Source organism: Aptenodytes patagonicus, chromosome 5 (assembly GCF_965638725.1).
Source record: "Aptenodytes patagonicus chromosome 5, bAptPat1.pri.cur, whole genome shotgun sequence".
Taxonomy (NCBI): domain Eukaryota; kingdom Metazoa; phylum Chordata; class Aves; order Sphenisciformes; family Spheniscidae; genus Aptenodytes; species Aptenodytes patagonicus.
The window spans coordinates 67,011,418-67,024,426 of NC_134953.1; the positions used below are offsets into that span (position 1 = coordinate 67,011,418).

The 13,009-nt window shown below is 50.3% G+C and overlaps 1 protein-coding gene across 2 annotated transcripts; it reads left to right on the plus strand.

Annotated features, from left to right (window-relative positions):
* Positions 1 to 789: 789 nt before the first annotated feature.
* Positions 790 to 10,219, plus strand: TMEM275 (transmembrane protein 275). 2 transcript variants are annotated; one of them, XM_076340270.1, is made up of 2 exons: positions 790 to 1,139; positions 5,893 to 10,219. In XM_076340270.1, exon 2 carries the CDS (start codon positions 5,948 to 5,950, stop codon positions 6,530 to 6,532), a length of 585 nt encoding a protein of 194 aa, XP_076196385.1. In that variant the 5' UTR covers positions 790 to 1,139; positions 5,893 to 5,947; the 3' UTR covers positions 6,533 to 10,219. The 2 variants fall into 2 exon arrangements, with proteins under 2 accessions (XP_076196385.1, XP_076196386.1); XM_076340271.1 differs by lacking the exon at positions 790 to 1,139 and adding an exon at positions 2,291 to 2,366.
* The last annotated feature ends 2,790 nt before the right edge of the window (positions 10,220 to 13,009 follow it).

Below are 13,009 nucleotides of genomic sequence, written 5' to 3' on the forward strand. Positions count from 1 at the left end.
CAGTTTGCCTTGTTTCCTGTGGTCACCAGCTCTGCAAACAGACAGTGACCGGCTTCTTAATATGGGAGCTGAGATCTCGGCTATGCTTGCAACAGGGTCTAGCATCAGGCATGTTTTTATAGCAAGTACCTTTAAGTGTACCTGAGATCCGATTGCCATGTTGAAACATTAGTTTTGCATCTGAGGATGGGTTTTTTGGATTTGCCAGCTCCCACGCCCTGAACGTTTCCACCTCTGGGAGGTCCTTTCTCAGCACCCCTCACTGCCGACCGCCCAGCGAGGAGTCACTCCTGCATCCCTCCAGGATCCAAAGGCACCTGGACACCAGTTATATATTTTCTTCCATTCGTAACGTGCGTTTCAAACCTCTTGCGTTTAAGAGATCCTTGCCTCCCTGCAGCAAGCGGAGTGCCTGCATCTCATTCCTTGGCGTTTGGCGGCGGTTTTCCCCTCCTCTCCCCGTGCGGCGGCGGCCGCTTTGTTCTCCGCCCCGGGGGCCGCGGGGGCGCCGGAGCGGGGCTGGGGCTGGGGCTGGGGCTGGGGCTGGGGCTGCCCCTCGGCGGAGACGCGCTCCGGGGTTTTTCCTCTCCCCGGGGGAAAAAGGGGCTGTTCTGCTCCGGGCACCTCTGTCAGCTGAAGGGGGCGGGAGCTGCAGCCTTGAAGTAGAAAAGGAAGAAGAAAAAGAAGGCGCGGGGAGAGGGTGGGAGCCTGCCGGACAGCGGGGGAGGCGGCGGGGCTGAGCCCTGCTGGGAACCGCGGGCTGGAGGAGGAGGAGGCAGGAGAGGATGCGGCGGGGCAGCGATGCTGCCTCTGAACCCCCTTCTGCCTAAGGAGAAGGACATCATCCTCCGAGGGGAAGGAGGAAAGTGGGGAGAAGGCGGCCGAGCTCGCACAGAGCCTGCTGAGCTCTCCCGGAGACTGCCCGGGGCTCGCCCGGCACCGGAGCAAAGTTTCCCGAGCTCGGTCAAGAGAGGGGAGGAGGCATGTGAGATCCTTCTCTTCCTAGCACTCAGCTGGGCTCCCAGCCCCGGCCCTGCTGGGACTAGCAATGGCTTTGTCATCCCCGACTGAAGGGTGAAGGGGAGACCCGGGGCACCCACTCTCTCCGTCACCCTTCCCGGCTCCACGCTCCAGCCCAGGTAAGTGTCCTCCCCTTCCAGAGACCAAGGCTCTGTCTGGCCCTGCCGGAGAGTTTCTCAGCACTTTGCCCAGGGAAAAAGTCTTGTGCTTCTCCTGATAGCTAAAGGGTGCGTGCATGTGTGTTTGTGAGACTGTCTGTGTGCAGGGGGTGGTTGTTATAGCTGTCTGACTGCAATTTCTGTTTGCTGATCACTGTCATTATTTCACTGTGCCATCACACATCTAGAAAGGAGACTCATATGGGGTCTGTTAAATATTTTGGCTGTGCTGCTGTGGTGAGACAGTGTGGAAGGATGACAGCTCGATCCCCCTCGCTTCAACTAAGAGGGAAGCATGCTTAGCTGTGCATGTTGCTGGTGCTTCTGGTATGACTTTAAATGATGCTCCTAAAATGCTGGCTGAATATGTCAGTATGCCCTTTGAGCTCTAGGAACTCTCAGAGCTATGAATGAAAGTCTCTCTTCGTCCCCCTGAGAATATAGGGAGGGATGGATATTCCCCTGGAAGGAATCACTATAGTCTCTGGATTTCCATCACTGTAGCTTGGATATGCAGCATTTTTTGTGTAGCAGTGCTCGGCAGTAATGCATTTCAAGCTGAAATGTTGTTTGGAGAAGAAACTTAGACTCTAACCGATAAGAAAAGAACCTGTTTCACACAGAGAGCCCAAAGAGAGCTTTTTCCACTCCTGATGGAAAGGAAGTTGGTCATTTTGGACAGGATAATTTGGCTGGAAAGTTGGTAATTTTTGAACCCATTAACTTGGCTTAAGTGGAAGGTAAAAGCTGCCAGATATCCTCAGGCAGATTAGCAGTGGGAGCTGACCCACATCAGTGAGTTCTTGTGACTGCAAAGGGGATGGAGAGGGACCTTCTCCCCACAGCATCAGCCTGTGCTCTAGGAGATGACAGGAGAACAAAGATGCTTCTGTTGTACATGGCAATCAGAATAAAGATGGACTTTGTGTTGTTGCAAGGTCTTATCAGGTAGAGGATGGTGTAAGGCATTCTGTGGCTTCGGTTTGTTTTTTGCTTTATCCTCTGCTGCTCTGCTGGCTTTCTCATCCCCATTTCATCTGGTTTTCCAACAGGAATCCCCTGTTGACTCCATTGCTTTCTGCTGGGAAAGGTCCATCACCCCATGTAGGTGCTCCAAGCAAAGAGGACGGCAAAGAAGTTTTGTCTTGGACATAGCATGGCCAGAACCCTTATGGTGCAGCAGAAAGGGTATGACAAGCCCCAGAATTGCTCACACAGTTTAAATGAGATCTCAACCCTGGCTCTATTTTTGACCACTCCAGCTAGCTGTGTCCCATGGTTCTGGGTATATCTCCATATACATAATGTGAATGAGGCAGATTTGGCTCCCTATACTTTTCTTTGATGCCATCTCAGCAGGTTTGGTGGCTTGCACCCTTAGTCACCCCCAAGTGCTTTTATTCCCCACCTAAGGGTGTGTCGCACAAACCCTTGGATTCATGTCGCTACAGCTTCACTTTTCCGGTGGTGTTATGGCCTTTGTGTTAGACCTGGCCCTTTGAACTGACAGATGCATGTTTTACAGTCGCAGATGTATCTGAGGAGGTCCAGGACCCTGGGTTTTGTCACACTGCCTGTTCTAGTCTCTGAACTTTTGTGCAGGCTGATACTGATGCATTCCCAGACACCCAACCCAATGGGCCTCCTAGGACAATGACTCCTGGCAAGCTACTCATCACTGCTTTAGCCACAGCGGTTTATTTGCAAACTTCCTTTCTTCCCCTTCACTTGCCAGGAGGCAGGTAGCTGCCGTTGCCTGACCAGTCCCTTGGCACAACCTGGGAGCTGTCTGCCTGTCCCAGGGTGGCCCAAGGAGCAACTGGTGCCTCCTCCAGTCAAGCTGCAGGGTGAGAGGTCTTCGTCCTTATGTGCCACATCCTTATTTCTGTACTGTAGATCTGGTCCCCTCTCCTTCTGGGAAGTGGCCATGAATGCCTGGGAAGCTGATGGTGACTGTACCCACCCTTAGCCCAGCTGGATCATTCTCTCATGTCATTTATCCTTCCAGAGTAGATCTGTGGTTCTCTTTTAGCTGCTGGAGTGAGCTGTCCTTGGACGGGCTGCCCTGCTTTATCACTGCCAATGGTGCCTGAACAAGTCCTCTTGTCCCCCTCCTCCCCTGTTACAGCCTGGGGAGGTCCAGTGAGGATTTTGCCCAACCTTAACCCCCTACGCTCACGGAGCTGTAACAATGAACAAAAATTGCCAGGCAGAGAAAATGAGCTACCAGGGACCGTGCTGGGTGATACCGCTGCAGCCTTGAAAGCAGCCAGAAACCAGCATGGTCTCTTTGGGGTGACTACAGGTGACCGCTGACAGATGTGATGGGCAAAAGGTTGAAGCTCCTTTTGAAAATCTCAGTGGGAGCATGACCTCTGGTCTCTGCCTTGCCTAGGAGCAGAGGCAGCCGGCTTGTTTGTGCATCCCGCTAGAGCCCAGCAGCTGTGATAGCTGCCTGGCTCTCCCAGGAGGGGGAATTCTTGCAGGGTGGGAGCAGGTGAGTGCTGAGGAGTCGGGAGGGAGAAACCTGGTGGAGTGAATCTGTGATATGATTTAACCACGAGGAGCCACGCAGTTCCCTGCCGAGCACTTTGCAGTGGGAGGATGTAGGGCAAACCGAGGGGAAGAGCCACGCTGGGGTGTCTGCAGCCTCTGTGTGCCAAAGATTCAGATTGGCATCCATAAGAGCTGGGCTCTGTGTGTGCATGTGTGTCTTTAACCACAAGCTATCTTGCTGCTGGTGCAGGGCTGAAGGAGGCAGAATCAGGGCTCCAGCTCACATCAATGTGCCAGGGTTCCCAGGCAGAACAAAAGGACACTGCTGGAGAAACATGCGCATGTGTTAGGTTGGCTAATGGAGAAAATGCCCTTTCTCTCTCACACACTCTCAGTTATCCTGAAAAATCTTTGCCTGCAGAGAGACTTCTACCCAGTCAGGCATCCCCAGATGAGGAAGGATTTAATCCTTCCATGTGCCTGTCCCTGTCAGCTCCAGCTGATGTCTCACTGAATAGGAACTTCACTGAAAGCTCACTGCTGCACTTCATTCAGGTCTAAACAAAAGCCCAAGCCAAGGAAATGAGATATGACATGGGATAGAGCAGCAGAGAGCTTTGCCTCAGCTGGAGGTGCGGGAAAATTTTACAACCTAGGAAACATGTTGAAAATGATCCCACTGGCATGTTTCAGGGTGATGGGTGATGGTTTGGGTTTTTTTAAATTCAGCGGCTGCAGGGTGTTATTAGCACAACAGTGATTCTTGGCTCTTGCAGTAGAAACCTGTGTGGTATCAGTTTTCCCCCAGCAACCCTTTTGAAAGTGATTTGACAGCAGAGGAGGGAAGGAGCTAGGGAGCCAGGCAGGGGAGTAGGAGAGAGCAGACTGCTACTGTTTGCAATCAGGCGGGGAAGAGAAGTGCTCTCCTGTCTGTAAAATCAAAGGCATCACCAGCAAACTGCTGGCAGTTTGGCTTCTGGCAATTTGGCTTCCCAGCAAAGTACAGCGAACACAAAGCCAACTCTTATCACATCCAACAATCTCCTCCATGAAGAAGCTGCTGTTGTCAGTCAGGGCTATGTGTTCCTGCCTTGGGTCCTAGGCAGATACCCACACAGGCTCTTTTCCAGCTTCATCATCTCAGTTTCCATGAGCCTTCATCCAGGAGCCGGTGTTGCTTGTGCACGAACCTTGTACAAGTTTGGTTTTACAGTTGCTGAGGCAAACAAGCTTCCCTGCCCCCTTCTACGGGATATCCTGTGATCACACCAAACATGATGTGATGCGTGGTAGAAAGCATGGTCCAGCAGGCAGAACACCCACGCTTGCTCCATTTTATCATAGACTTCTGTGACTGACGGCAAGTCATTCAGTATCTGTGGATGGAGTTTGTCTCACTGAGCATCTAACTGAACTGCTCAAGTCATCTCCAAGGTTCCCTCTGTAGTCAGCTCAGCCCCCCACTGTGGACATCTTTTTGGGATGTTCTGGATCATCTTCTGGGACTTTTTATTCTCCACTGGCTAGAAAGGCAACCTGGATGACTAGTTTCAATTACTGGACAACTGAGACGTAGAGCAAAGAGTCCCACTTTCTGTTACAATTTTGGACCTTTACCTATTCAAGAATATATTGCACTCACATTGCAGTGAGGGATGTTCAGAGCGGTACTGGAGTCTGTTGTTATTTTGGGCAGGTGTTGTGTGGGTGATGACAAACACCGTGAGGTTAGCTACTGCCCAAATGGGCGGCAGGACATATTGCCTGTCCTGAAGAACCTGTATTTTAAGGGAAGGGTGGATGGAGTAGAGGGAGCATCAAGACATGTATGCAACAGGCCTCAAACCCATGTGAGAAACATCTGAGCTCATGATGTGTGTCTGTCTGTCCAGCACACTGCTGCAATACTGCACTGTGGCTCAGACTCTAGGCAGAGCCAAGCATAGGTTCTGGGCCATCACATGCTTAGATTCACTTGGGCATCTTCCATCTGGATGGCAAAGGGCACTGAGCACACTGGGCTCAGTGCTCCAGCTTGAGGCTGACTGGATGTGACTACCGTGGGCAGGGAGAGCCCAGACTTGAGAGCAGGCTTGGATTTGTACTTAGTTGTTGGTACCAGCAAACTCGGAGAAGATGCCGGTCACCATGAATGGTGGTGGAAAGGTGCCTTTGGTTCATTGCTCTAACAGCTGCATGCTTTTCTGTTCCTCTCCAGGGATTTCAAGGCAGCAGGAGACCAGAGCTAGCCTTCTCAACACAGTGTACGCCCCATGAGGACTGAAGTGACCTCTGAGACTCCTCTCAACATGTTCAGTGAAAAGAGCAGCGCCTCTTTGTCCCAGAAACCCATCCAGAAAAAGACACGACCTCAGGGCCTCCCCTCCCCTGCTCTCTGCTGCGCTTGTGGACTTTGCATCATGCTAGCAGGAATCAACATCACTTTAGTGGGAGCATTTGCCTTTGGGACCTTCCTCCCTGTGAACAACCCTCCCATTATCATTGGACCCATCTTGCTGGTGGTGGCCTTCACATTCTTCGGTGCCTGCTGCATCTGCAGCCGGAGGCCCCCAGCTCATGGAGCCAGGAAATCCAAACCAGGTTCCAACATTGGGCTCATCAAACCTGGCAACACAGCCTTTGAAATTGAAACTAGTGAGCACACGGTGCAGGATACCACCGCTGTTCAGCTGAGCCCCACAAATTCCCCCATCTCCTCGAAAAAATCCACACCGGTTCACGAGAACGCGAAGACTTGCAAGCTCTTCACCATGGAAGGCAACGGGCCAGTGGCCAAGTACACCACAGGAGGAGAGGCGATACAGCTCAACTTGCCCAGGGACCTGGCTGCATCCTAAAGCCAGGCAGAGCTTTTTTAGCAGCCAGCCAGACGCTGCAATGGGTGGGCTGGAAATCCGTGATGTACCATCGGTCACAGATGTGGGGAAGGTGCTTGTGAAAAGGCAGCAGAAAGACAGGTCTCTCTGAATCAATTTAAGGGAGGTGGATGCAACAGCAGAAAAACTTCGGATTTTTACTGAAAGGAACACGCCCATTACATGGCTTTAAAATGAATCAAGAAAATTGATAATGATGTTGCTGTGAAAGGATGAGACGCAGTTCCTGGGAATAGACCAGCTTTTTTGGGGAGCAGATAGGAAGAGGGGAATGAATTAATTTGTCTATCATAACGTGGAAATGTGATGGCTGGAAGGAGGAGCTACATGGGGCTAACAAATGACAGTTCTTTCTTCTCAGAAGTGAAGCAATTCTTGAATGTAAAAGAAGCAGGAATGCAGTAAATTACAGCTTGTTGCCACTCAGTCACAAGAAGATTTCAGCATTTTTAGTGCTAGGCTTTTTGGCAGTAGGGACAAAGCTATGTGTTTGCTATTGAAAAAGCAGTGTGAAACAATCTCCCCGGTGTTGAAAATCCTTGCCCCGTCTTGCCTTCATTTGGGTGACTTTAACACCCATTCTAAGAGACAACGAATCACAAGGATTGCAGCTAGCACTCCTATTTTCCTCGTTTTAATCAGGTTGGGCTGCAGCTGTGCTGCTCAGTGCAGTGCGTATCTTGGAAGGTCAGCCAGGCTGAACCCTTGGGGACAAGCTCTTGGAGTAACCAGAGACTGGCAGGAGCCTGCAAATGAAATCTTTGGGCAATGATTATGTACTGAGTGCCAGGCAGCTTCCTTTCCATCTTTTTGTGGAAGGCTGGCCTGGGACACACATCAGTGTGAGGCAGGGGGCAAATAACTATGGGCTTCAGTATAGCTGTGCTGGAAGATGGTGACTATATCTCCTTCCCTGAAGTGGCTGTGAGATCCATTACACAGAGTGGGCAATCAGGAGTGGATGGATCTCCTTGCTGCAGGAAACTGGCCGCTCAATGTGCTTATGGGCTTGCAAAGCAATGGGATGAGTTTACAGAAGAGAATTTATCAAGAACTGTTCAACGGAAAAACACCACCTCTGCCTCAGAAAGACCCTGATCTGATGGATTATTGCTGCAAAGGCTTTGTGGTCTTCCCTGGGTGACCCCAGCTGGGAAGACGGTGCTGTGCTAATGGGCCTTTGCTCTGACTGCTGTAGGGATTGTTCACATGTTTTATGAGATACGGGACCAGTGTGGGGAAGGACAGCTGTGCTAGGCAGGATCAGTATGTGGGGAGGCAGCAGCAGGAGAGTGGATTTTGAGTAGGAATGGCTACATAGGTTCTTTGTTTATGGAAATTCTATATGTGAAATGTGGCTCTTGAGACTTTGAGTGACTAGGAAGTCATATGGACGCAACATATGACCATAACAGATCATTCCAAAGGCCCAGCTAGCCCAGCAACCCATTTCTGACAAGTCCAAGAGCAAGGTCTGGAGAAGACCATAAAGACAGGGCAAAACCAGGGTGTTGCTTGCCCAAAATGTTCTCCCAGCCCCCAATGCACTATTGCTTAGGAGCTTCCTGAGCTGGAAGTGGTGCCTGTATTTAGTAGCCCTGAGTGGATTTCTTCTTCATGAAATAATCCATTTGCGCCTTGAATGTCTGTCAACTTTCATCGTTTGTGATCCTGCAGCAGGGGGTTGCACGGTTTAATGAGAGGCCGTAAAGTTCTCTATCCTTGGCTTATTTTCATCCTGCACCCTACTAATTCCCTTTCATGCCTCAAGTTCCCAGGTTAGAATGGCCAGCAAATAGTCCATGCCCCCCACACCACTCAGGTTTTCTGGGGCCTTTGTCATGTTTCCTTCAGTCGTCTCTGTGTACAAGAGATGTAGAAAAGATAGGAAAGAGACGAGTGAAAGAAATGTGACAGGCTGAAGGGGAAACACTGGAAGAGAGGGAGAGATTGTGACATGGCCAAGGCTCCCTGGGCCACCAGCAAACCTCTGCATGGCCAGGATGTGAGGGCCGTATGGCTGGTGTGCTGGGTTAAGTGATGGCGTGTGGGGTCATGGGGGAGCTGGAGAGAAGAGCCATGGTGCTGTACAGTCCATGCATGAAGTGTCCTGGTTGCTCTGGGGAGCCACTCCCCTTCATGAGCTTGGGTAGGATGAGGTTGAACTTCATTCCTTGATGAGAAGGAATCAACGCTCTGTCTTCATGTGGGTCCTCCTTCAGTGCTCCAACAGTTTGCTGCCTTGAACAGCTCCTTCTATATCAAGGAATTACATCAGTGTGATTTTAGCAGGGCTGGTCTACTGGCTAGGAGGGGCAGAAGCAGGCTCGGGAGAAGGATGTTTGTGTTGGCGTGGGAAGATATGGGATCAAGTCTTTGGTACAACCTCCAGGTCCTGGACAAATCATTTAATTGTGCTACTGCTCAGCTCCCTGCCTGTGCGGGAGGGAAAGTACCTGCTCCCAACTCCACTTAAAGCTGCTTTAAAGATGAGCACGTTGCCAAGCAGCAGCGTTGGTATTAGCACACCTGAGTCTGGAGATTGCTTGAAGGTGGATGAGTCTGTATGGTCTGATCCCTGCATGATCTCCTTTAGAGCTCATTTTCATGGGTGAGCTCTGCCTCCAGCGCCAGCTGCCCTTCAGCACGCAGGAACTGCTGTACTGGACAAAAGGCTCCTATGATTTTTGCCTGCCGGTAATTGCTGTAGCAATTAAACAGAATAGCTTGCTGATGTAGGTTTGATTCCCAGGCTGCTGGCTCACCAGCCTTTTGGAATAGCACACAACAGGCTGGAAGTCCTTTAGTGGCATTGCCCATGTGAATATGGTTACTGCAGCACTTTCTTTGAGCACTTGGAGCCAAAAAAATAGTAAAATCAAGTGGTAACCACAAAACTCCTTCCTCTACTCACTGAAGGCTTGAAAACCAAGTCTGGAGTGTGTGTACTGGAATCACTCATTGCAGCTGCACCACGAAATGCTACCAGTGATGGATAATACAATGGCAGATCCCATAGAAATCAAAGGCAAAGGCCCCTTGGGCAGGAATGGGGGCAGAAGCAGGACTTTGAGGGCCAGCTAGGAGTTTAGTGTGGTTCACACTTGCGTTGTGGCATCACAGCCAATACCATACAGGGAACCCTGACACAGCCCCGGGACCTGGCGCATCCTGTGCTGTGCACACAGGTCACCATAAAGCCGGTGTTGCACTGGGAGCTGACACCCTTGGGACCAAAGAGACGACAACCAACAGAAACGGCAGCACCTGGGCAAGCAGAGGTGTAGGACCAGTGAGATGCTGATCCCCTGGTGTGGTGGGTCTGTATGCCAAGCCGTGACGCCAGCCACCTGCCTGCACAGCAAGGTGGGCATGAGAACATCTGCTGCCTTCTGAAGCATGAATGCCCTGCTTTTGCCTTTTTCTGTCTTTCAGGATTTCCATGTCTGTCTGTCTGTCCGCCTCTGTGATCGGCCGTGACTAACGTCATTGTGAATTTTGTGCCTCCTTGTGTAGCGGGAGATAGGGAGAGTTTCTTGTGCTCCAAGTCAGAGTTTCTGGTGTAAGTCTTTTTTTAAATTACTATTTACATGTGTGCAATGTGGAATTTGGAAAAGACAGACCCATTAAAATAATTGCACTCAGTAAGCATTTGGCCCGCCTTCTCTTTCACTCTACCAACCACCTTCTCCCCTACCCCGGGACTGTGTGTGCCCTAAGGCTGTCTGTATTCATTTTGCCTTGTGCTCCTCACTCTTCTGCTTGATTTTCTAGACAGTGCAACTAGCTGCAAGGAAAAAGCATCCCTAAGAGTTCATGTTGCCTCTTGAATGCCATTGCTCCTTAAGGCCCATGGACTCCCACTATCATTGCTTTGTCTAATGCAGGAATAGCCCAGTTGAGCATTTTTTTCTGCATGTGTGTGTTAACCCCCAGCTGTGTACCTGAACAGGCCAGATGTGAATTGTGGGCCTCCAGTTTATTAGGGACACGGGAGGAACGGGTTTGTGGGCTGGGGTGGGTGAGGACTGTGGGCTGTTCCGAATCAATCTCTCCAGTGATAGAGGACTGGAGTGGATTATTTTAGCGGATCCTCCCCAGTCCTGGGTATAGATGATGTTTAATTTATGGTGTGGGGAAGGGGTGGAAGCTGTATCTGTGTGTGTTTGTGTGTCTAGGTGCCATCACCCTTCTGTGCTCCTTCTGGGCTTAGCCCAACATGGTCTCTTGGAGATGAGTCAAGGAGGGATAGCACAGCGAGGATAAAGAGGATTTGAGAGCCTTGCAAATTCACCTCGTCAGAGGGCTTGTCTCCCATGTGCAGCCAAGTGATTTGAGGCGAGAGGAAATGTCTCCGTTCCGGGCAGGCTGGCTGGTTAAAGACCTGGGAAATGAGCTGGCTAAGAAGGCTCCACTGACAATGTGTGTAAAATGAAAACCTGCTCCCTTTGGAAGGGATTCTTTTTGGCCATTAGGAAGAACTCCCTGGCAGGGTTTTTCTTTTTTTTAAAAGTGGGACCAGAGATAAAAGCACAGAGGAGGGTTTGCTGAGCCCCCACTGCTGCTCTCCTGGACTTGCAGCCCGTAGCATGCCTGCCACTGCACCTGCCCAGCACTAACCTGGACCGCGAGCTTCTCTCTCCATCTGGAAGAATAAAACAGAAACACTACATGGAATGTAATTAGCTTTTTCGAATTCCCAGCCCAAATTTATTCATGGCTAGTTTATTTCCTTTATCCTTGTGCCAATAATGGCTTTTAACTGAGATACCTTTTTGCCTCCTGGAAATTTGTATCCCTGAAACATTTTAGATTTGTTGCAGATTTCCTAAAGCCTCCCTTTCATTAGGCTGAGCTGGCTGACCCCTTCCGTCCTTCCCTCCTGTGAAATGGTCACCCTTCGCCAGGAGCCCTCACCTTCCTCTCTGGCCTATTGTTCTGATTTTGGCTCAGCAGCTCCATGAATGCTCATGAGCTGCCATTCTTTTGCAGGACTCACAAGTCCACAGCAAAGGTACAAACCTTCCAGGCATCTCTTGTGCAAGAAATGGGGCATTTTTCCCTGGACGAGTCCTGGAAGAGGGGAAAAAAATCCACGAAAGAGCAGAAATGTCCATGAAAATGTGAATTTTCCATTTGCAAAGTCTCTCTGTTAAAAAAAAATGAGGTTTTATGTCATTAGTCTCCAGTGAGTCCATAGCAAATGTGCTCAACTTAGTGGTTGAAAGGCTGTTTTTCTCCAACTGTCAGATGCTGTCAGCTCAGCTGAGCTTTCAGCATCCATGGGAGAGACCCTCAGACACAGCCGGCTGCCCCACGACAACATGCTCTAGGAGAGGCTTGTATATTTTTTTTCTAAAACTCCTGGCCATCAGACTGATGACCCTAAAGAACTCTTCATTTGGGGTGGCCTCAGTGACACCCTGCCCATGTCCCCAGGGTGATGTGAAGCCACAGCAGCATCCCCCTCTAGATGGACCAAGGATATGGAGCATCTCCCCTGGCATTGTCCTACACCATTTGCTCTCTCACACTCCCTAGGGAAGCTGGGAGCTTGACTTTTTTCATTTTAATGTCAATTTAAAACTCTTGGAGACTGTTTGGCTCCATGCAGTGGTGGCCAGTTTGGGGGCTTCTGTTGTCCCAGCTACCCCCACTGCTGACCTGGGGAGCTCTGGTGAGGAGGGGCCTGCTGCTCACCCAGGCTCACAGTGAACCACTGGGCTGCAGAAGACAGCTGGATCATCAGGGTGGGTCGGTGAGGATTGCTCCTAACAGGCTTGTTTCCATGGCTTTGTTCAGTCTACTTTACAAAGTCTGTGGAGAGGAGATTTGCTGTTTCCATCAGCAGATCTCCTGCTACTTGTAATCACTCTCAGTCTCTCTGTGGGACCTGCACATGCTGACATGGCTTTGAATTCTCACAGCAGAGAGGATGTCAGGGCTGGGAGGACAGATTATATTTTTCAAGGCATCCTTGCATGCAGAGAGTCCTCAGGAGTTTTTCCAGGGAGCACGTTTTCATTGGGAAATTCTGATTTCTTGAAATTGCCTTGTCCTGAGAAGACACTGGTTCTCTTGATGCTTTGCCAGGAAAAAAACTTCCCAGGTCCCAGATGAAATTTCTGATCCAAACACTTGAGAATTGCTCTATTATTCAATCCTCCAGGCACCCCTAAAATAAGATCTTGCTGGGCTCTGTCTCCACATGAGGACCAAACTTCAAAGGCAGCTTTGGGGCTACAGCCCCTCACCAGACCCCCTGCTTTCAATCAGGTCCAAGAAGCCAGACCTCTCTGCACCGGTGCTTTTAATAAGCAGTACCTCCAGAGATCTGCGTACCCTCCCAAAACCATCACAGGAGGTCTCTCCTGCTGAAATCTTTGCTGGAGTTTCTGGCATCAGTCTGCTGTGACAGTGAACACAGCTTCATATGTA